General features: G+C 39.1%; 1 protein-coding gene across 1 annotated transcript in view; it reads right to left on the reverse strand.

Moving 5' to 3' along the window:
• The window catches only part of MBD2 (methyl-CpG binding domain protein 2), a 65234-nt gene extending 43976 nt beyond the window's left edge, over window positions 1-21258 (reverse strand). The window contains exons 1-2 of the mRNA XM_053205694.1: window positions 20594-21258; window positions 4689-4848 (exon numbers count right to left, since the gene is read on the reverse strand). Coding sequence (XP_053061669.1) covers window positions 4689-4848; window positions 20594-21132 — 699 coding nt within the window. The 5' untranslated portion in view covers window positions 21133-21258. The remainder of the gene's footprint in view (window positions 1-4688; window positions 4849-20593) is intronic.
• Between the last annotated feature and the right edge of the window lie 3982 nt (window positions 21259-25240).

Consider the following 25240-nt stretch of genomic DNA (forward strand, 5'->3'; position numbering starts at 1 on the left):
AAAACCTTTAAAACAGCAGGATACATTTTGCTTCTAATTTCTCATTTCCCAGAAACTTTCTGGTATTCTAAGAAAGACTTCTGGTCCCTCATAACTGGTCACCAGATGCCTTCTAACTTGGAAATCCAATGGATACTACAAAGTAAATTTTCTTTCCTAGGCTTTTATAACACAATTTCTTGATTCTCCTACTACTTTTCTGGAAGTTCCTTCTTACTCTCCATGAAACTAATTTATTCATTTATTCACTACCAATGGTGTGACAAGGTAATTTTCTTCTATTTGCCCCTTTGTTAGGCGATCCCAGTAAGTTATGACAAACCACAATGACCGGAGTTCTCAAAGCATGACCTGGGAGTTCCTGGGGCTGCACCAGATCCTTTCAGAAGTTCAAGTAACAAAACTATTGCAACTCAGTCTTTCTCACCCCATCCCCAAACTTGATCTTCTTCCCCTATTCTTTATCGACCTCCACCCCAGTGACTCAAGCCAGAACTGCAGCATGCATCAATGGTTCTGTCTCTCTACAATCATCAGTACTTAAATGTACTTATATCTCTTGATTGACTCTAACACCTTTCCATACCTCCTGCTACAGCATTAGTTCAAGCCATCATTACTTTTCTAGACTACAACAGCCTAAACCACTATCCCTACTTCCAGTTTCATCTTTTCCCAAATTCATTCTCCCCCTGTACCCATTCTGTCCAGTACCCAATCTGATCCCCACCATCACCACCTGTTCACTTGTGCTTCTCAAACTGCAGATACTGCCCCCAAGATGTATTAGCTCTCTACAAGAATTTTTTTATTATTTTGTTGAGGATAAGTAAAACAAGCACATTCTAGATCATCTGGTTACATACCTAGGATACAGCCATACAGAATCCAAGGTCATGTTGATAAAATCACAAGCACACTACCATAAACCAACATAATTCATGAAAAATGAATAATGGCAAACTTACACAATTGATTCCACTCAAGACAATCTAATGTTGTTTATTTCCAAATTATCAAATTTGTGTGACTAGAGAAATGTGATGAAAGAACTGAGTCTTTCCAAAGTAAGCACACCCAGCCAACCTAAAAAGTAACTTGTTCTATACCATATTCACATTGTAAGCATTTTATAAAAATACATCATATGGCACATTCATGTTGGGGAACTTGGACTTTATTAGTTTTGTTGCTTTAATTTATACACATTTTAGTGTTAAGAGCTAGAACCACAGGAATTCAGTTTAATGTTCACACATCTGAAACACTGAAGTAAAAGGAATTTCTAGCAACAAAACCCAACTACTGGAGTTCCCAAAACATATTTTGTGCACAGAACCACTGTGCTCTTTTTATCCAATCCTAGTTTTTCCAATTACTTTTTTAAAGAAACTTACCCTTTCAAGAACTAAAAATCAGTTATTCAGTCTCACTAGCCATATTCCAACTACTCACTGGCCAGCCACATGTGGCTAGTGGCTACGACATTTCCATCATTACCTAACTGTAACTTCTCCCTTTGAGTAAGCATTGAGAAAGCTATTCCTCCCTTCAAACTCTGTTTTGATGACTTCCAAATCTTCGTTTAGTCTTTTTCTATTAACTTAATGGAGTACCTTCAGCAACCACTTGATAGCTCTACTTTATCAGCTAGAAAGACAGAACTAGTGACTGGAAAAAATTATGGTAGTACCAAATCAGTAAGGTACAATGTAATAGGGAATGGAAAAGATTTTCAGGGTAAGGTTAAGATTGTGATTGAGACAAGCAAGAATAGGTACTGCAAAAATAGTAGTAAATACAAAAGACAATGCCCACTCCACTGTACCCACTCATCCTAAAATGATTACCACTTTGCAAAGATCTTCAAAAGATATCTTCCCAACCATACCTGAAGTATTAGCACTCAGTAAACGCACTTTTGATATGGAAAATATATTAAGATCTCAGTATATAATCGGTCATTATGAACTGCAATTTAACCTGTTTCAAAGTTTATTTTGTTAATAACATTTCAAATTCTTTCAAGGGTTTTTAAAAACCTCAAAAACAACACAATTAATAACGTACTTCAGCCAAGTTTATAACTATACAGCAAAACTACCTAACATTCCTGTTTACTAATTTAAATTTCCCAGCATTCTCTATACCGTATTATTTTTTAAAAAGATGTAATACATTATTAGCCACAAATACACTTTCTGCTTTATAGAGATATTCAGTGTTGGCATGACTCCAAAAGAAAGCCTATTTTTAAAACTGCAAAAGTCAATTTTCTGAATGCTTAATTAAAAGAAAATCAGGTGCAAAAGTAAGACTATGCCCCCCAAAATTCAAATAGAAACTTCAGAAAACAATGACAATGAAAGGTAGTTCCAAAATAATGTACGGCATATTAATTTATTCAATGTTTATGACCACTATAAACTTCCGGAATGAGGTGAATATTAAATCAAATAAACATGAAGCAAACATTTATTAAAAGTACCTACCGTGTGCTAGGCTTTGGACTACCTACACAAAAAAAAAAAAGAAAAAGAAAGAAAAAGACAGTCCCTGCCCTCATGGAGCTCACAGTCTAGTTGAAGCAGACAAACAATCACAAATACAATGGCAAAGCACCAGGGAGGCATTATGGAAGAAGGGACTGGTCCTGCCTGATGAATGCAGGGGCGGGCTTCACAGAGGTGGAGACAATGGAGCTGGGCCTTGGATGAGCAGGAGTTCACCAGATGGAGGGGAAGGGGGGAAGCGCATTCCAAGCAGAGGAAACAGCACATGCGCAAGCAGAATCTCGAAAGCACATGCCATGGTGCAGGAGGATGAGCAGTCCAGCGCAGCTAGAGCATAAAGGTGCACACAAACTAAAGAGACGAATTAGTTTTTGGTTTTTAGTGAATCGTAACTATCAGGTATAAATCTTCATATTACACTTACTGTAGCTTAACTGTGATTCTGATAACAATAGGGCAGTTTGAAAACATTCCATTCATTTCACAAATATTTGAGCCCTTTTGACAGGTACCCAGCAATGTGGTTAGAGTTGTTTTTGTTTTTTTAAAGCAGTTTTAGAAAAATAAATCTTAATATTCCTCTGTACATTCAAGTGGCAAAATTAACCCAGAATAAAGGTTCTCTTAAGCTGAATCACAGAGCTTCACCTATACACACTACACTCACTTTCGGTAATCTGAGCTCCCTGTACTACCACTATCTTTTTTACCCTTAACACTTTTGTAACTATCAACCCAAAGTAACCCCACAATTAAGCAATAGAGAAAGCAATTTCAGCTTTCCCTTCCCATTCTGCCTATCTAGACATGGTACTTGACAATGCCCCTATGGACATCAATGCATGGTGACCAATGCAACAGATGAGGAAATAATGCACTCTGACCACCATACCAATTTTTGGAAATTAAACTATTATAAACAAACTATTCGCTGAATTCTGAATAAAGAGAGCTACGAAGCAGAGACCCATAGCCTTTCAGGAAAAGTAAAAAGGTACAGAGGAAGAGATCTTCGGTCAAAGAGTTTCCCACACTGGCCACCAAGCAACACTGTTCACCGAGGAAGCTTGGAGCTTAGGAGGGTGCGATGCGGAAAAGAAAGGAACTCACATGGGTCAAACACTTTATTAGGGTTTTCATATTAATTCCTATTTACTCCTCGCAGTAATGCTAAGGGAAAGAGTGCACTATCTTACTTTCACAAATGAGAAATCTGAGGCCATGAGAAGTTAAAAGAGTCACCCCATGACTGCCTGAGCTAATAAGTGGCAGAGCCTGCCTGGTTCCAAAGCCTGTCTCATTCTACACACCGCCTCGGGGTTCCTACAGTGAATGCTAGACTCCCAAGTGGCATGCGACTGACTGTAGCAAGGTTATATATACCCTGGAAGAAAAGACCTTGCTTTTCCCTCCACTATGTTCACAGTCAGTGTGAGACGATAGTGGTGGCAATACACATACATGTATCTCTGAAGTTTAGAGGAAGAAAAATTGTGACAAAATGGTTACGTAAGATTAGCCGCCCTTGGGGCGGGGGTGGGGAGGGAAGCTTTCTTAGCAAAGATATTGGATGCTGTAATGCAATTAAATTAGCATAATAACTCAAACTCTACTTGTTTAAATTCCTACACAATAAACCATCAAACAAGCAGCTCAATAAAAATAAGAGCTAATGGAAAAAAATCCAATCATCCTATCCAGATGAGAATATTATTGCTACAAGTCCTTCTCCTCCTCATCATCAAAAGTCAAAATAAAAACTACCCTTTCTCAAATCCTAATCCCAAAAATTGATAGGTAAGCATAAACTATGTGGTAAGGATACTTGCCACATTAAAATTTTGCCTCTCTTTGGGCAACAGCAACTATTTTAAGAAAAAAAAAATGAGACAATTAACATCAACACAGAAATCTTTTGTAAAAAGTCCCAATGGGCCAAAAATGTGATGTTTGAGAGATACTGAAATATTGTTTTCAACTGTGCACAATTTACGTATGCAAAGTACTGCCAACTACCATAAATTAATCAGATTTATAAATCAAAATGCTTTGCCAGGGCAGGGTAGACTAAGACATTCAGACACAGCCAAAATTCTAGTGACATAATTACAATGTAAGATACTTTGTGGAAAGCTTTTGAAACAGGATACATATGCTCTAAGTAAATTAACCAACCTTATTTTGATTGAGAGGATCATTCCGCAGTCTCTGTTTGTTCTTCTGTAATTTACTAGGCATCATCTTTCCAGTTCTGAAGTCAAAACTGCTGAGGTCAACAGTATTTCCCAGGTACCTTGCCAACTGAGGTTTGCTTCTGAACTTCTTACCACTTGGACTAGAAGAAAGATAACATCAATTGTACAAAAGATAACAGTATTTAGATCTCCACACATCTTCTTTTCTCTCCCAATATGTTTATTTTTTTCAAAGAAATGGTAAAGTTTTAAAGGAACTTCACAACTTCCCTGTAAGAAGAGATAACGCTTCATCTAGTGTCACACTCCACTAGGTACACCGCTGGAGTAACATCTGCAGATGTTACTGCAGATTATCCCACTGGTCACTCACTCCAGAGCCACTGTCAGAATCCGGGTACAAACTGCATGCAGAGCACAATACACATGCTGCAAAGGTCTTCAACATTACAAACTACTTCCAAACTGACTTTTGAAATGCTTTTTCTTGTAAGTATTACATATACACAATGTCAGCAGTAATCAGAACTTCAGAACACATTCTTCTGAAGTCAACAATCCTTGTTAAAAACACACATACAAAAAAACAAACAAACAAAAAAGCAGAAAACACTTGGAATCCATACACTCTTTGGGCTACCCATCTGAACTCACAACATTAAAATAGAAAAAAAATATATTGAATTCTGATAGTATTTAAATGCTCCCTAAAAGGAGGAAACTGAGGCAAGCATTTGCAAATGGTGTGAACATTGTTGACATGAACTTTTTTACCCAAACTCCTACCTCGGAGAAGCTTATCAAGAATAACTTCTCAGGTCGCCTGGGTGGCTCAGTCAGTTAAGCATCCAACTCTTGATTTTGGCTCAGGTCATGATCTCACAGTTCATGAGTTCAAGCCTCACATAGGGCTCGCACTGTCAGCACAGAGCCCGTTTGGGATTCTCTCTCTCCTTCTACCCCGCCCGCCCTCTCTCTCTCTCTCAAAATAAACCCAAAAAAAAAAAAAAAAAAAAAAAAAAGGATAACTTCTCCTAAGAAAATATTATCAAAGCTGGAAAATTATAAAAGTGCTAAAATTATATAGAAAGCTAAACTAAACTAGTGTTTCCTAAAAAAGTTTTTTGCTGTGTGGCATTGATCTAGAAGAAAAATTTTATAGGAAAAATGCCCCAGTTTTACCTAATAAATTTTCTGAGCCAAACGTGCTAAAATCAACTATTAAAGTCAGCATAGATAGGTTACCAGAAGAGAACTGTAAGAATTCTAAATTATTTCTCAAAAAAAGCCAACATGTCCTATTTAGAACTTAACCTTGCACTAACGGACCACAATAAAAGAAAAATAATTGAAAAGGAAAACAAAAGGGAATTTTGCGTGGGAAACCAAGCTACAAAATACTGCCCTGGAAGAGCAAAACTTTTCTCTGGGTCAAATCCAAACCAGCACGCCGCACTGTCACAAATTCTGTGCCACCACTCACTTCAAGACAAATGAAGATCATATCGGCATTTTTTTTCTGACAATCACAGAATTCAAGTATTCTTGAAACACAATTCAAGTTATAAAATTCAGCCTACAGATGGAGGTAACAACCAGTAACAACTAGGACATAACGGAGTAGAACAAACTCAGACAACAACTAGAACACAGGAGAGGAAAGAATACAGGATTACGCAGAAGTAAACCTCCACTCTCATTCTAACCAGATTTCCAAATATGCTCAGTATGACAAACAAACCGCACATAATCCTCAAGATGGTTCAAAACTTGAGCCATCTCTGCCCACCACAAACTTGCACCCCAAACCCCATCTCATGTCGTCCTCTGTTGTGGCCCCACTGCCGTCCACCCAGCGCCTAATCCACCAAACTAGAAAGCCACTTGACGATGCTTCGGTGCCCCACCCCTCAGCCACACATCTGACACCAAGTGCTAAATGTTCAGGCTCCTCAATGCTGACAAAAATAGCTTCATCTCCCCAGGAACACATCAAAGACCTTCCATTTGTTTATAGTTATTTTCAAAAGTCCGTTTCTCCACCAGCCTTGGTACCCCACGTTCCAAACTCAGTGTCACCAGAAATACGCCATGAACCTTTGACTTTTAGCCATGTCTTTCCAGATGGAAGCATGAACATAGGCAATATCCTGCCTGTCGTAAGATTATTAAAGCCTCCAAGCCCAAGTAAAATGTCACCTCTTCCGTGAAGCTGTGATTCTCCAAACCCAGTTAGAAATAAATCTACTATATCTCTGCAATTCTACTTCATTACAAAAATCTCTATGTATTTCCTTGATGATTCAAACAACCAGAAATTGCAATGCCACTTTTTAAAACTCTCAAACATGAATTAACATATATGAACACTGAACAAAGTAACTTTCTCACAACAAAATACTTTATCAGTTGAATGGTAAAGAACATAAGTTTCATTTGCAGACACAATAAAATGGTAAGTTCTATACTTATGTAAGTTATATTGCATGGACTCTTAAAATCGAACCAGAAAATATTTTCATGATTAATCTATTACACTACATAAGAAATAAAGAATTAAAGACCCAAATTAATTTGAAAACTTGGTAAAGATTATTCCATTATGTCACTTATACAACTACAATGAAGATTAAGCTAGAATAGCCATTTAGTCCTTATAATCAGAAATTCCAGTTACGGTCAACAAGATTCTGATAACCTATTTGATATACCTCAAATATGAATAAAAACCTCTCTACAAAATGATAATTCTCAATCAGACTTCCATCTAATAAGACATCTTATTAGTGCAATAAAAGCTGAGCTTAAAGTGGACTTAGTTTCAACAGACTAATGCTCCAGAAAATGAAAATACTAAGGTAGTAACTTCTACCAATAAGATAAGCACTATTATTTTTAAGGATACAGCTTACAAACAGAAAATCATTTTTTAAGAAATCAATTTACTAAATTCACAAATTAGCCCTGCAATGAGTAGTTTCTTATGAAACGGTGGAAATGCCAGCTATCTACTGCAGTTGAACACATACTAGAGCGTCAGTATAACATCACTCTAGAACAAAACTCATTAGAAATCAGTTTTAGACACTGCTCCCCAAATTAAGGAAATCTAACTACGTAAGAACTCAATTAATGTGACTGCATAGCTTATAATCTAGATTAGCAATTTAATATGGTTTAAATAGTTCCTATGTCTACTGATTTTAAAAATCAAATGGAAACTGTGAGAAAGGCCTGACATATTCTACCGATAAACTAAATTAGCAATGAACATAGTTCAAGTCTTAGCTATGAACATATCCCAAAAAAGGTAGACTATTAACTGGTACTCTGTCGGTTATTCATACAAATCACTATCCCCAGTCATAAAGACGGAATTATATGCGGCATCTACGCGGGATAGCTACAAATACTGGTCATACACACGGCTGCCTTCAGAACAGTGGTACAAGCTGTTCTCTGTAACTGCTATAGCTTGTGCTCATTAGTGTTTTAGGGAAGTCAACCTGGCTGCCCCAGGAGATTATAAACCAGGGATCTTCCTCTGCACAAGATGAAGGCTAGCATATAGAAAGGCAAAGGCCAAGGGAACGGTTAAGTAAGAATTCTTCCCATCAGGTACAGAAATATGTGGATAGCACCGACATGACCCTGAAAGTGGTAGAGGAAATAATGCTAGCTGAACAAAAAAACTCCCAGAATGACTAAGTCATCATCGGTCTGCCCTCTAAGATGGCTGCAGTAAGTAGGTCGCAATCTCACACACCAGGGATTAGCATGACTAAGCTTTTATTCTAAAAGCAGCAAACTATAACCTAGGAACATTCTAGTAGACTAGTGAAGGATATTAGTCATTTTCAGCTTTCTCTAACCAAAGCGATTACTTCTAATCCCAGTAATGAAATACTAATATTTCACTTTCAACCACACAAAAAAATTCCCTACCAACTGTCCCCTAGATATGCCCACCCAGAACCAACTTGTGGTCTCACCTTTAACTTCTCCTACCCTCCAAATACCCTAAATAATGATTAAATGAAAATCAAAGATGTGAGAGTTTTAATTTCAGATGAGGACATTTCATCTATGCCTTTGCTAGCTTTCATTTTAATTAAACTGTTTAAAGCACCTACGTGTAACACCGCCTTAGAGGTTTCTAACTACAGATTATCAAAAAGAAACAAATTTTATTAGCATCTGACTTTCCACTCTAAAAAAATTTCATTGAGATAACAGAAACTACTTTAATTCTGGTCACCTTAGTTTAGTGGTATTCCCATTTTATCGCTCTGTATACTCACCTGTGATCATCATTCCCTGAGCTACCTGACGATAGCACACCCTGCCAGTCTCCACAGAAAAAGCAACTCTTCTGAAGACCTGCTCCTGGCCTGTGCAACTGCACCCTGAAAACACTCCTCTGGTGGAGCAGAACATATGTTTTCATGTTACTTTGGTAGCATGGATCATCATGATGTTCAGCCGAACAGGATGAGGAGCCCAGAGTCTGAGCAAACACCAGTATACCTCCGAACCAGTTTCTAACAGGATGAACTGTGGAGGTGGCAGTAATCAGAGCACAATAAGGAAAGCTGGCCTATGAGCGACAAGGAGCACTGTGGACAGCAGATGGTCAGCTACACGGCTGAAGAGCATGTTCAGGAGGAGGGCATCACTCTCCAACAGTACTTTGTGAGGCATGAGAAAAACCTCCATACTAAAAATTCCCTAAGCTACAGCCCTGGAAAAGTTTGAGATCAAAAAAACATCAACTTTCTTTGTTTTATACCTCTTTAAATGTTAAAGCTTATTTGTTAGTTACAGAGTAAGTACCGAAAGAAAAAGACTTCTCTGACTTTAACAACTGTCTCCACAAGTCAAATTTTGGTTGAGACTAAGATCTGAAATCAAAATTATCTTGTACTTCGGTACAAAATATATAATCAGAAAACTGTCAAATCAATTAATTCAAATAACGTATACCATTGCTTCAAAGCTGTATGACATACACACAAAGAAATCTACCTACAAGTCAGCTCCCAATCCCCCTTTTTTAGTTCCTTTCCTCCCACCTTTACATGCGGGCCTTTCCTAAAGTGAACCATCTTCAGCCCTCGTCTGCAGTTTGTCCCCAGTACATTTTATCTACTTGTCTTGTCTTGTCTTACTTATGTCTCCCATCAGGTACTACTAAATCCAGTTCCTTTCTTTGAATCTATCCTTCCTTTCCATTGCCATTGCCCAAATCAAGTCTTTATCACCTTGGGTCTGAATCACCAGGAGAGGCTAACTGACTTTCTACTTGTTGGTCTCTGCATTCTAACTACCCAAATTACTCTTCCTAAACACCACTCTGACTATAGTTTCAGCTGAAAAGCCTTCAATGACTTTAACCCATTAGCAAAAGGATACCAAATATCTTAGCTCTGCATTTAAGATCCTTTTTCATCTAACCTCCTCTGAACCTGTCAACCCTACCTTCCACTCCTCTTACTCAATGACCTCTGCTCCAACCATGTTAGTTTATTCACTGTTCGAAACAGGCTGAATGGTTCCCTCTTAGGCCTTTTGCAAATCATACCTGTTACCCAATCCATAATGCAGGACTCCAACCCCGATCCTCAAGGGCCCAGAAATACCAATCCACATTATATCTCTTCCATAAAAAGCCTTCCTTCCCAGAATGAAGCAGTGGAAGGTTTCTTTCCTCTGAACCATATAGCAATTACTGCCAGTATCAGGTAAATAATCGCAAACTGCCTGTTGGCATCTCTTGTATTCTGGCTTTGAAATACTGAGTTCTATATGGTTATAAAACTTCTACAAGTTTAAATCTTATCTTCACAAGCAGCATACTCAAGTAGTTATTTATGAATGAAATGATATGATGTCAGATTTGCTTCCAAATAATAAGGTTGAGTCAAGGTAGTACATTGGGGGATAGAAGAAATAAGATTAACAACTGCTGAATTGAGTACTTGGTAGTTTTTTTATATGATCCTACTTTTACATATATGTTTGAAAATTTCTACAATAAAATGTTTAAAACAAGCATTAAAGTATACAAGCTGAATATATCCCCTGAAAATTTCAAAGTAATTTTTTAAAAATATGAAGTTTGGGCAAGTAAATGTGAGCATTAAAGAACTTCCTTAGCAGTTGAGGGACAGGTAGAGAATTATTTTTAAAGTATCATTAAGGGAAAAAAAATTATTTACAGTTTGGCTGCTGGTAAAATGTGACAACATTGCACCTTTTCCCTCGGCATAAATGTTTAAGGAATCACCAACGCAATCTTAAGTGGTATAAAAGACCTTAAGTATAATTTGAATTCTGTACCAATCATTCTCATTCCATAAACTAGCATTTATGTAACAAACAACATGCAAACAGTATATTACTGATAGCAAATTCTATTATGTCTATATCAAAGCTAGAAAAAAATAAAAGCCAGGGTGATCCACTACCTAATCTCATCCCACTGCCTAAAGGTGAGAAAGAAAAAAGGAAAAAACACTGGTTATTTTGGTTGAATTGAGGACTGGACACTGTTATGGAAATGTCAGAAATTAAATACATCTGGGAATTATTTCAAAATATAATGGGAAAAGGGAGTTGAATATTGATGAAACAAGCTTGGCCAGGAGTTCATAATTATTAAAACTGGTTGATGAGCCCATAGGAGCTTCATTACACTTTTCTAACAATTTTTGCTCTTGCACATTTGAATTTTTCCATAATAAAAAATTAGATAAGTATACCCCCCCCCCAAAAAAAGACTATATTTTGAAAAAAGAGGTAGGGGGCCTCTGGAATAGGCCTTTTTAAAGAAACGCATACATCACAGCATACATGTTAAAAATAATTTTAAGACATTCATCCTTGCTTTAATCTATGGATTCTTCCAGTGTAAAAAGAACTATAAAAGAATGTACACACAGGGGTGCCTGAGTGGCTCAGTCAGTTGAGCGTCCAACTTCAGCTCAGGTCATGATCTCATGGTTCATGAGTTTGAGCCCTGTGTCGGGCTCTGTGCTAACAGCTCAGAGCCTGGAGCCTGCTTCAGATTCTGTGTCTCCCTCTCTGCCCCTTCCCTGCTCATGCGCTTGCTCGCGCTCTCTCTCGCTCTCTCGCTCTTGCTCTCTCTCAAAAATAAGTAAACATTAAAAACAAATTTTTAAAAAGAACATATACACCTATATACACAGAGAATGGAAGGCAATATGTCAAAATATTAACACTGATTCTCTTTAGGACTACAAAGCTGATTGTCATTGCTCTCTCTACATTCCTATATTTTCCCAATTTCCACACTGAGCATGGGTCACTCTTCTAATCAGGGGAAAAAATAAAATATTTCTAAAAACCCTGATGAACATGCCCTAATCACATTTCAAAATTAAAGTAAATCTCCACATGATTAACAACTGTTTACATTAGTTAATTAAGCGAAGGGAAAGAAACTACCATTTTATTGATCTGCTGACCATCTACTACATGCCAAATGCCTTACACGTACTTTCATTTAACCTAAAAAAATTCCACGAGGTAAACTTCTTACCTTTGATTTACAGTTGAGGGATCAGAGGCTTATATTATGGAAGCTTATAAATCTGTCCAACTTAAAATAGTAAAGCAAGATGCAAGACTCAAGTCCCAATTTTCTGACTCAGAAGTTTCCATTCTTATTCTAAACCAGTGCAACACAAGTGTGGTCTACAGACAGACTTACTGGTCTTCAAGTAAGTACAGAAGGGGAGAGAAAGCAGTTAGGAACTGACTAGTAAGTTTATGACTGTAGGATCTAAGAGTATAAAGTTGCAACATGTATTCTGTATAACCACTTTTACATTATATTTATTTTTTATCATAAACTACTTCCTACCAGATACTATAACAAATAACTTTACAGTTATGGCACAAAGAAATAATATATTAGTTAACAGTAGATAGAAATATGTTATCCTCCCCAGATGATACAAAAGCAATTTTTGATGGTAGATGTTTAAAGCAAAGGATAAAAGGATTTTTTAATATGAAAATTGTAATCAAAAGTCCTACTACAGATTCCTTCAGGTCTAAAAATCTGTATGGAATACACACACAAACACTAAACACACACAAGTCTAAAGAAAAATAAGAACATTTACTTCAGCTATTCACTATCTGCATACCTGGTATGGTACAAGACAGGATGCTGGCTATAGCAGGAGACACAAGACCACCTCTATAGTGCAGGCCTATTTACAGCCAACACTAACGAGTTTTTTAGGTCATTTAATAGAAATGTATTAACTATTTGCTTCATTCAACAAGCAATTCTTAAGAGCTTTCCGTATAGCAGGGACTATGGTGGATACTGGAGATTCAAGAATGAATCAGACTCAGCCACTCACCTTGAGGAGGTTCAGAATCTGGTGTTCGAGACTGCCAACGATTACAGCACATGTGGTAAAGGTTAACAGAATTATGCTCAAAATGCCATAGGACTTGCCCGTTTCCACTACAGGCCTCTGGGAAAGGCTTTTTTAAAGAGAGGCACACATCACTGCATACATGTTGAAAATAATTTTATAACATTCACACTTTCTTTCATCTATGAATTCGTCCAGCATAAAAAGAACACCAAGATATATTTCAAAAATCTTCTTCCACATGTTTGTAAATAACTCATAATCATTCCTGATTGAATGATTGAACAAAGTGTTCAATTTCAAAATTTAAATTTGAGTATTTACCATTATTTACATTCAACTTATGTAATCAAGTTCCCAAACAAGTTTGAATTTATAAGACAAGGCAAAAATCATAAGATCCATAGATATTACTAAAATTTCACTCTATTCCATACTTTTATTCTTCCTTGTGAAGTTTTAGTTTTTAGAAGTTCTGATAAAGTTAAGCAAAACTTCATTTTACAATTTGCCTCGTCATTTCTTAGTGGAAATGGCAAATAGCCATAAAAGACCAATAAACAAGGACTGCAAAGGGTATTAATACCCCAAGTCAAAAAGTAAACCCATGAAATAAGAGCTGGTGATTTATTTCTAATTCATCACACAGGTCTGAAAAGACCTCAAACACAGGAAAAAAATTTATGAATTTCTATTAGTCCCACTATGAAATCTAACACACACACACACACACACACAAAAGTATCACTTCCTTTGCAAATCACCAGCTTCTGCTCGATTAATTAAAACTGCACTAAAAAATAAAAATAAAACTGCACTATGAAGATTAAATTATGACTCTATATCTCACAAATGAAATTCTAAAGCAATTTGAAAAAAATTATCAATTTCTGTTGGACACTATTTCTAGAATACATGTGTATCAGTTCCTTTCGAGCTATGTATTTCCTCTACTACAGGTATTGTGGGTGTTTTGGCAGGTGAGACTTTGCATGTCAGATTTGAAAAATCAGATGTAGGACAGATGGCAATGTTGTACCCTAACAAAAATTCCCCTAGCACAGCACAGAAAGCTGGGATGGTACGACTGAGAGAGAATTATCAGAGCACAATTTCCACCACAGCCATGTGTCTTTTATTTCCAGATTCAGGCTTCAATCAGTCTATTTCAAGAAAAGGCTAAAAGCAAGTCAAACTTGCAATTATGCAATGAGCACTTAGTAATAAACCTTGCATTTCATTCCTTTCTCCAACTAAAGAGATTTTTTTGATTGGTCTGCAGCGCACATTTCAATCGTACCTCAACTGAAAGAAGCACACGAGCTTTTTGGAGGAAACACATAAAACTATCTCGAGCTACATTTAGACTGCAAGTTACAATTTGATTTCTTCTAGTTTTTTTCATTGTTTATTTATTTATTTATTTTGAGAGAGAGACAAACAGAGGATACCAGGAAGGCTCCGTGCTGTCAGCACAGAGCCCTGAGGTGGGACCGATCCCACGAACCATGAGATCATGACCTGAGCCAAAATCAAGTTAAGTCGGATGCTTAACTGACTGAGCCACACAGGCACCCCTGATTTCTTCTAATTTAAGTAAAAGCTTTTAAAACGAAGATGACCTATAGCTTGCTCCATAGGGAACACACTGCCTATCTGAATATCTGAGAAACAACATGGTCAATCCTAAATTAAACATATATCAAAAGAGCAAGCAAGAAAGAAGGGGGAAACATTTCTGAACCAAATGATCACTTCTATTACCCAGAATAAAACTCCTTTAATTATGTTAATTTACCACAATTTTTCAATTTCTTTTCTCTCCATTACATAGAGCTGGAAGATCATCTTTTGGTACAATGGCTTCACTACCAAATAGGATTTAAAACTTACCCTTTGTCAAAAAAAAATAACATTTACCCTTTGTCGACTTAAAGGTGCAAATATAATAGTAACGAACTACATTGTTTTAGCAGCCCACCCAGCTCCATAAAGCAGATTAAGTATGAGATGGTTCAATATTTGAGAATTACAAGTAAGGATTTTCTATGGGAGGCAGCAGAGCAGGGTGGTTAAAAGTTCTGGGGTTAAATCCCCTGCATCAGGATTCTAACTCTGCCCTTACCAGCAGTACAACCTTGAGCATATTACTTAACTTCCCTGTCCCAAGTCCGCATGTGTAAAATGCAGATAATTGTACCTACAGCTAACAGGGTTATAAGGGCCCAATAAGATAATACATGTAATGCATTTAGCAAAATAATACTAATAGCTGCCAAAACTATGAGAGCTGTGACATAGAACACACATAAAATTAAGACACACAACACCCTATACTTAATAAAAAACAAACCTATAGACTCGATGAGATTCAAATGTTGATTTCTCACTTGTGTCTCTGCACTATGAGCATTTTCACTATATCTCTAAACTACTTTCTATCCTTCTATAATATCCTCAACACTAAAGATGAAAATAAGAAACTGGAAAATGCTTGGACTTAATAAAATACCCCAACCAATTTCATCCCAGCACACCACCAGGTAATATAAAGCAATAGCTAAGAAAGTCATTTAAGACTTGTTTCATAAAATTTTAAGCATCACATCAATTGGTAAACACCTATTTAGTATCTAGGTGTACCTAGGGGGAAAGAAGACAGTTATGTGAGAGCGCCACAGGTTCTATGGAAATGAACATACGAGTAATACAGGAGACACCAGGTTTAACCACATGGGGAAGGCCAGAAAGAAGATATTAGGTAGGGGAAAAGCCAATCTACTGAAAGCCAAAGAGAAATATTTAAGAACTATAACAATGGGGGCGCTGGGGTGGCTCAGTTGGTTGAGCGTCCGACTTCGGCTCAGGTCATGATCTCACGGTTTGTGGGTTTGAGCCCCTCGTCAGGCTCTGTGCTGATAGCTCAGAACCTGGAGCCTGCTGCTGATTCTGTCTCCCTCTCTCTGCCCCTCCCCCGCTCACGCTCTGTGTCCCTCTCAAAAATAAATAAAATTAAAAAACAAAAAAAAAACTGTAACAATGGATCTCTCCCCTGGTCCATCAAGTTTTTTCCAACAAAGACTACATGGCAGAGCTGTTTTTTGTTTGCTTTTTTTTTTTTAATAAAAAGTCAGAGAGAGAGAGAGAGAGAGAGAGAGAGAGAGAGAGAAGGAAAGATCTGACTGAACTCTGACATGCTCAATGATCCAGAACTCATGCCCTCAAAGCATCCTACCAGCCTTCGGTAACAAGTCAGATATACGTATACATTTTTTTAAACCTATTTGTATCTTCAGCCCATACAACTGGAGTTATTTAATGAATCATTTTCCCTAATTAGTCCTTAAACATATCTATGTATTTATTTTAGTGTACTGAAATTGAATCCTTGTATCACTCTAAGTACAGGTAAAATCATATATGCACTTTACAAACAGACAAACCACAGGACCAGGAAGTGTAAGTGACAGGCTCAAGGTTGCACCAAATGGTAAGGGCAGAGTTAGAACACCAACTCCGGACCTCTTTACCCCGTGCTCTGCTGCCTTCCCTAGAGACTTCTACTTTTATCATATCACTCATGATTTTATAGACCTGAGTCCTCCTCTTTCCAGATCAAAGTGAAATAAATTCAGTCTCTCTTCTTGCACCTGCTCCCTATTATTATTTTAATTGTTCTCTAGTGCCACTGTATCCTTTTTTCAGAGAAGTGATCAGGTACAAATGCAACATAATTATAATACAAGAATCAAAAATATTTACTATTTTGTTCCCAGTATCCAACCACATGGTATTTTATGGCAGAAGCTGTAACAGTTTACGTCCACTCCCAAGTCTTTAACTGAAATTATAACCAAAAGTCTAAAAGCTAACAAGTTTAGACTAGATAAAAATGGCATGAGTTGGCTACTAAAAAGGGTCCTATGCAGAATAACATGTCAAAAATATCAGTCAGCAAGCGCAGGGAGCCAAAAACTAGAAATAACAGGAGCCAAGTAGACCAGTGAGAAAATTATTGTTCACAGAATGGGTTCATATGATGGCAACAAACTTTTCAGAAACTATTACCAATAGATCCAGCTCTTTATCTAACCACACCTTTTTGTAAAAACACACTTTGTATGATAATGTATGAACTGCCACACACTATCAGTAATCCTGACAGAAGGCATAATTATATTGCTTAACTGGCAACTCAAGGCACGCCTTCCTGTTAGAACTCGGCAGTCTCGGGAACAACCAAAACACCATTCTACCAAAATTTGAGGCTTTCTCGATGAGCTTAATTTCAGCCCAATTAATAAGTGTAACACCCTATGTTAACAGGCACAGGTTGTTTAAATTCATCTCCCCAGAGGCAGGCTAATTCAGGAGTTAGCATTATTAGAACGTACATGAACAAATGGGTGCAGGTGTTCACACTACCAATGGGAGCGTTAACTCTTAACCCACCTATTAACACAGATGGCTGGTGTTTTGTGAGCTACTGGTTTTTAACAGGTGGGGTATATGTGGGGATGCTAATATGCAAAGCTGTGACACTTTGATAGAAAAAGAATGTGTTCACCTTCAGTATGAGTAGGTGCCCTCCATCATTTATCACTGAAAGCGGAAGTCACAGAGTAACTGCTCTGTTACAAAAACCACATCATGCTACCTGTTTCCTACTGCCTCAGAATATAACCTCTCAGCGGGGAATCAAGACTGACTGTTACAATCCTGCCAAATAACTAACATTTTGTAGGTAGTCAAACAATTAGATAACATTCCTTCCAACCTTTAACTAAACACATGTGGCACAAATCTGTTCAATGTGTCTTTTCATTTTGTATAAAGTAAAAAGCAAATCATGCTGCACCGTCTAATAAAAAGACTTCAATTTTAGAAAGTAATTATCACTATACTGGTTTCATGATTTGTCGTAAGATGAATTTGTTTGGAGGGGCAGCCGGGTGGCTCAGTCGGTTAAGCATCCGACTTCGGCTCGGGTCACGATCTCACGGTTCATGAGTTCAAGCCCCACATCAGGCTCTCTGCTGTCAGCACAGAGCCTGCTTCAGATCCTGTCACCCTCTCTCTGCCCCTCCCCCACTGGCACGCGCATGCTCTCACTCTCCTCTCTCTCACAGAATAAACAAACTTCAAAAAATACAAGATGAATTTGTTTGGAAAATTCATCTTAAATTGATTAGATCAGTTTTTCTGCCATAAAATATTTACTGAGTTTGTATGAAAAAGTTAACATTGAAAAATTTACAACACATTTGAAAAAATACTACGACCACAAATCAAAATGAGCACTACAGCAATCTGCGTTCTTGAAATAACTTTTCCAGCTACTGCAAGGAAAACAACAAAAAAACTCCTTGCAATAACCCAAAGTTAGTTTGAACAAATACGTCATCCCAAAACCAAACAAACTGTATCCCAGGAGAAATGCCATAGAGAGTGAAATTCAAAGTTTAAGATGCTCTACTGAGAATAGACTAGTCACCTATCCCTCAAGGAGTTCAATCGCAGACACAGAATATTCTTGTAAAATGTAACTGGCTACAAGACATCAACACATAGTTCACCTAAAGAAGGTAGCATACTACCTGCTTAGAAAGAAAACAAAAGTTGTTAATGGAAGAGTATGCAAGAGTGAACAACTGTGACTAGCACTAAATGAAACCAGTGAACTTGAGAGGAGTTACTGTTCCACAATAACCTTTTGTAAAATTTTTTAATGTTTATTTATTCTTGAGTGATGGAGAGAGACGGAGCGCGAGCAGGGGAGGGGCAGAGAGAGACAAAATTGGAAGCAGGCTTCAGGCTCTGAGCTGTCAGCACAGAGCCCAATGCAGGGCTCGAACCCATGGACCAGAAGATCATGACCTGAGCCAAAGCAGGACATCCAACTGACTGAGCCACCAAGATGCCCCACCACAATAACCTTTTTAATATTACTGAAGTAAATTTAATATTTAATGATGGGGAAATACAAGATTATCACATCTGAATGTTTAAAAAAAGCTTGCCATTTTATTATTTAAGATTTCAAAATGCGTGGTCTCAGACCAAGTGACAAAATAAGTTCTCATGCAACGCCACTTTCATGTTTTACTTGAACAGGTGAAACAAATTGAAACGATTTTTCCATATATTTGAGCAGCCATCAGGAATATGGTCATATTTACATGTTATACCACTGATGATCACATCGTGTGTACACAAATGTATTTTTAACCTCTCAAGTCTATTTAAGAGTACTCTCAATTCATAAACATTGGAGAGACAGAGATAGAAAAAGAGAGAGACTGCGCACGCGTGTGTATATTCCTCCCTCCCCAACCAGGGGCAATGTATTAACCTACTTGATGAAAGTAAATCCTCCATAACATTATTCCAATGGCTAAATGGCTGACGACAATTGGCTCCAACACCCAAATATATTCCCTGAAAAATGAGTCAATCAGCCCACAAAACGGCCCTCCACACCAGTGAATATGTTTATATTCTCTTCTATAAATGGGATGGTTTATTTTTATAAGCAAATTTGTTGATAAGAAAATTCCAGTGATATCAACAGCCACAGGCACTCTCCTGAGCTTACTGGATCATCCAAAGAAATGGCATGCACAGCAGAACCACAGAATTGCAAGATCACATCAGGGCAAAAACCTGAATCACTCAGACCAAGATTTCTCAACCTGATTTCTCAAACTGGTGACATTTTGGGTCAGATAATTCTTTGTTGTGGGGACCATTCTGTGCATTACAGAATATCCTGCAGCATCCCTGGTCTCTACCCACTACATGCCAACAGCACACCCTTCCAAGGTATGACCACCAAAAATGTCCCCAGACATTGCCAAACATCCCCTGGGGGACAAATTTTGGTCTCAGAGTCTAACAACATATTACAGTGTTTCAGTTTTCAAAAGTGACTAAGTTCTGCAACACCATGAGAGTTCCAAGAAACTTCAGGCATTCCAAGTGGCTACTTTATACCAAACTTTCCTGGATCTCACAAAGTAACTGAAGCCTTATTACTGTAGATAGCTAATTCTTCCACATGTGCATGATTAAACACTCTTGTGATGATGAATCTGGGAAAGGCTGGGACAGGAGCCAACAGTGACTGGGTTTTATAGTTTCGATGAATTACACCTTCTTTTAACCCTTCTATGGACTAACCATCCTTGCCAGAGAACGTTTTTTTTTTTTTTCCCACAAACCATTTTCCCCAACACTGTCAACCTAAGACGCCCTCCTCTGGACTCTCACCATTCAGATACTGTGCCTGACCTGTCACTGTACTGGGGTCAACTCTCACCCAAGGGCTCAGGGACCTTCCACTACCAGGCCAGCCTGTCTGTGCCAGTGCCCTCGGGCCCTGCTCTCATATTGACATCCCATGCCCAAGTCAGCTGTTGACCCTTGACCCCGGCCTGACCCCGCTGCCCCCACCCCGCCCCCAGGGCGGTACCTGAAGTAGTAGACATCGCTCTTGCCGGCACTGAGCCCAGATTTTCGGATCACTTCCTCCTTCTTCCATCCGGGGGGGAGGGCCGGGCAGTCCATCCTCTTCCCGCTCTCCGTGGCCCGGGGTCCCCTGGGCCCCGGCCCCGCGCTCCCCGACGGGAAAGGGACCGGCTCCCGCCGGGGGGCGCCGCCGCCACCGCTGCCGCCGCCGCAGCCGCCGCCGTCGCCGCCAAGGCCGCCGCCGCCACTCGGGGGACGGCCGCGGCCCCGGCCCCGGCCCCGGCCCCGTCCCCGGCCACGGCCCCGGCCCCGGCCACGGCCACAGACGCCGCCGCCCCGGCCCGCCTGCTTCCACCGCCCCCGGCCACGGCCGCCGCCCCGAGCGCCTTCCCTGCGCACGCCGCTCACCGGGGACGGGGCGAGCGCGCTGCCCTGGCCCCCCTGCTCTATGGCGGAGTCGCCGCCAGCGCCGCTGCCGCCCGCCGCGCTCTCCCCCTCCTCCTGCTCCGGGCAGCAGCGGCCTCCCCCCGGGTGCGCGCGCATCCAGCCCCCTCCCCAGCCGGCGCTGCGCTTCTTCCGTAACCGAGCCCTTGGAATCCCGGAGACCCGCCCCGCCCGCAGCGCGGCGCGCGGGGGACGCGCGCAAGCATCATAGAGCGGACGCGCACAGAGCGGCCCTCCCGCTCGGGGCGTGGCTCCGGCCGCGCCTCTTAGGTCCTCCAAGCTCCCGGGGCGGCCATATTGTCTCCGCCTTTTCGAGGGCACGCCCCTGGCCCCACCCGCTCCGCCCCCAGCCGCGCCCATCCGGCCCCCGCCCGCGCTTGGGTGCGCAGAGCCCGGAAGGCGGGTAGGGCCTGGAGTCTTTTGTGGAGGAATGTGAGAAGGACTGCGGTTGTTTTGTTTCCTGTAGGGTTAACCTCCCTCTCTGTATGATTTTACCTATGTTTGCTCCCCCAATTAATGAATAACAAAATAGTTCGTTTTATATTCACTAACTAGATAATTCATTTAAAAAGGTAATAGACACCCGATACTTTCTTTCCCTCCTCCCTCTACCAAAACTTGCCAGAATGCTCAGATTGAAGAAGCGAGTCAAAGTGTTCCATTAGATGAATATTCCTATCCTCCAGAGTCTGGCTTCTGGGTTTAGGTCCCGGGATTATGCTCCCGCAACTTTATAAAGTTATAGGAAGAAAAATGACAACTTGGGACATAATTCCTCTACTTCTACGGGGTTTACCTCTAAATTCTCCTTTAAATGACCAGGATCCCTGAACCCACCTAGGATTTACCATATTTCTAAAGATTTTTTCATAATTTAAACCTCCATGTGTAATGGCCTTTGACAATTATCCGTGGCCTTTGGCTTGGTAAATACTCTCTTATGTTGAAAGACTACCCTAACCCACTATGAACCCTTTAAGAATCTGTGCGGAATTCATTTGGATCTGCCAACTCATCGTTCAGGATTGGGTTTAAAGAATAGTGCTAAATTGATTAAGAAAACTGATTTAAGGGTGCTTGTGTGGTTCAATCGGTTGGGAGTCCGACTTCAGCTCAGGTCCTGATCTTGTGTTCCATGAGTTTGAGCCCTGTGTTGGGCTCTGCTGACAGTTCAGAGCCTGGAGCCTCCTTCAGATTCTGTGTCTCCTTCTCTCTCTGCCCCTCCCCTGCTCGCACCCTGTCTCTCTCTCTCTCTCTTTCTCTCTCACACACACAAAACATAAACATTAAAAAAAAATTTTTTTTAATTAAAAAAAAAAAAGAGGGGCGCGTGGGTGGCTCAGTCAGTTGAGCATCCTACTTTGGCTCAGATCATGATCTCCCAGTCAGTGAGTTCCAGCCCCACATCCGGCTCTGTGCTGACAGCTCAGAGCCTAGAGCCTGCTTCGGATTCTGTGTCTCCCTCTCTCTCTGGTCCTCCCCCACTAACGCTCTTTCTCTGTGTCTCAAAGATGAATAAATGTTAAAAAAAAAAAATTTTTTTTAAAGAAAACTGATTTAAATTCTAAAGCACATTTTCTATGTGTTGCTTAATATTTATAGAAATGTACTATCAAAATTCAAGATGATATGTGATGAACTGTTTGGAAGACTGAAACATGTAATGCACATTTTATCAGATTGATTATAAATTTCAGTTTTCATACACATAGGACCTAAAAGTTAAAGGCCAAGTTTATAGAAAAAAATGATTAATGTAAAATAATAGAAAATCAAAATGTATTTGACTTACCTTTGCAATATATGCGAATAAACACTAACTTGTACACACAAACTTGTCTGTCTCTGAGCTTAACTTTAGATCTCATTTGATGTGTTTTATTTGAGACACACTAAGTTACTGCTTCCTGTAGGAAAATGTTCTAGAAATGTGTCCAGCAAAGAGTTGGAAATTCAAGTCAAACTCTCAGAAGAGTGGTCAGTTCTGGGGGTTGTGTTTTTAGAAGTCATCTTGTGAAAGTCATCTTTGAAGGAAACTCTGCAAGTAAATAAGATCTCCAAGGAAGAACATATATGGTAAAATAAAAATAATAATAATAAATAAATAAAAAGTGGACCAAGAATTAAATCTTAAGGAACACCTACATTTAGGCTCTGGTAAAAGAGTTAAAGTTAGAGAAAAAATGCAATCAAAGTTTGGATGACAGACGCTCTGTAGAGAAAGGGCTTTGATTTTTCTTTAATTAAAACTAAAGGATAAACATGAGGAAATCTCAGTAAAAATGGTGGTTAAGACAAGAAATGGGAAAATATGTACTTTTGGAAGTTTTTATTTTTCCATGGTGTGTCAAACAAGGCTATATAGATCAAGTAATATAATGGACATAAAAGCACATTTGTTGTTTGTTTGTTTTAAATGTTTATTTTTGAGGGAGAGAAAGAGAGAGGATCTGAAGTGGGCTCCAAGCTGATAGCAGCAAGCCCAATGAGGGGCTCAAACTGACAAACCATGAAGATCACATGAGCTGAAGTCAGACGCTCAACCAACTGACCCACCCAGGCACCCCAAAAACATGTTTAAAGGAATAAATCACTATGAATTCAAGGTTATTGCTTTGACTTCTACTACCAGATGCCATTTAGTAAATCATAGTTTGTTTCCCCTGTTAAGAAAAATCTCATGTAGCTATTTCAAAAGCTATTTTTGATCACATTGGAATTTTTCTGCTGTAATACAATAAAGCAAAGTATAAATTTTTTTTTATTCTCCCACTAAAAGAAGAAAGAAATATAATTAAGGAAACAATAAATTCTTCCAAGGTCTGGATTGAGACCTTAAAATTATTGAGATTAGATGCTAAATACCTAAGAGATAAATCATATTGTTTTCCTTAAAATATTGGGCAAATAATACACCACTTATAATTATGGGAAAATGCATTTTATATCACTCCTTGATGAACAGCAACATTGTTTTTCTCAAGCAGTAGAGTTCTGACCAAATTTTCAGTTTAATCTCCCTTAACAGTAGAAGAGGTCTTGATAGTTTTACTTTATGGCAAAAGTGAAAAACAACGAGGGAGAATTATGTGTGAAATCTGGTCCATTAAGCAAACAATAGAGATTTAACCACCTCTGATCTCTGCTTCCCAGGTGTAAAAGCAGGTGCTAAAACACCAACTGTCACCTCTGGAAATCTATCCATTCTTTAAGGTGTTTTCTCCCTTATTGTTTACCTGGAAAAACTGAGGTTAAGCCTTTAAAGAAAAAGTAGTTCCCAAGAAAAACCATGAGAGGTATTACTTTGTGTTTTATTAAGAAAAATAGAACAAACTCAGTGAATGAAACAAAAAGACCGTTGGGTCTGGCGGGGGGGGGGGGGGGGGGTGGCTAATGCCTGTTTTAAGATCTGTATATTTTATTGACAAATATATAACCTATATTTGAATTTATGATGAGTGTAATAATATACTCAATTAAAAAAAGGATTTGGGGGTACCTGGGTGGCTCAGTCGGTTAAGCGTCGACTTCAGCTCAGGTCCTGATCTCGCAGTTTGTGAGTTCGTAAGCATATTTGGATCAAGAGACTGCGGGGCCAACACTTTCTTCTTTTACAGAGTCTAAGAGGCATGGTCAGAATTTATCAAGACATTAAATAGGAGTGAGGGCATAGCCAAAGAAACATTTTCCAGCACCAATTAGCAGGTTTTATGATTCACTGAGTTGGCCCATCTACTGTTCACCTAATTCCCAGCTAAAATGAAATGCTGCTGGCATGGCGTGTCAGGAGGCCGATCGACACTTTCAAGTACATGTCATATAAATAAAGATTTTTTTTAATTGCTTTCCACTTGGAATGACTACAGAGGACTCTTACCCTGCATCATTCAAACTAAAAAGAGAAGAGTTAATTACTTGAAAGGCAAGAGAAAACAAGGAGAGGTAAATTTTGAACCCAAAGAAATTTATATGATAGTCTGTGGTGCTTTAAAATTTTTCTGCTTATTGTTACATTAGCCGTAGGTAAGTGGCTAGTGTTAAGTGTTCAGGATTAAGGGATGGAAAGATGCTTATTTTATTTCACCTCCTAAAAATAGAAAACCCAGTACTAGCAGTAGAAAGAAAATGATCTTTAGGTTTCAGAGCCCCGAGGTACCACTTAACACGCCAAACAGTGGTTTTTTTAACCTTAATTCTGGCTGCAAAA

This window comes from Acinonyx jubatus, chromosome D3 (genome assembly GCF_027475565.1).
Source record: "Acinonyx jubatus isolate Ajub_Pintada_27869175 chromosome D3, VMU_Ajub_asm_v1.0, whole genome shotgun sequence".
NCBI classification, from domain to species: Eukaryota; Metazoa; Chordata; class Mammalia; order Carnivora; family Felidae; genus Acinonyx; species Acinonyx jubatus.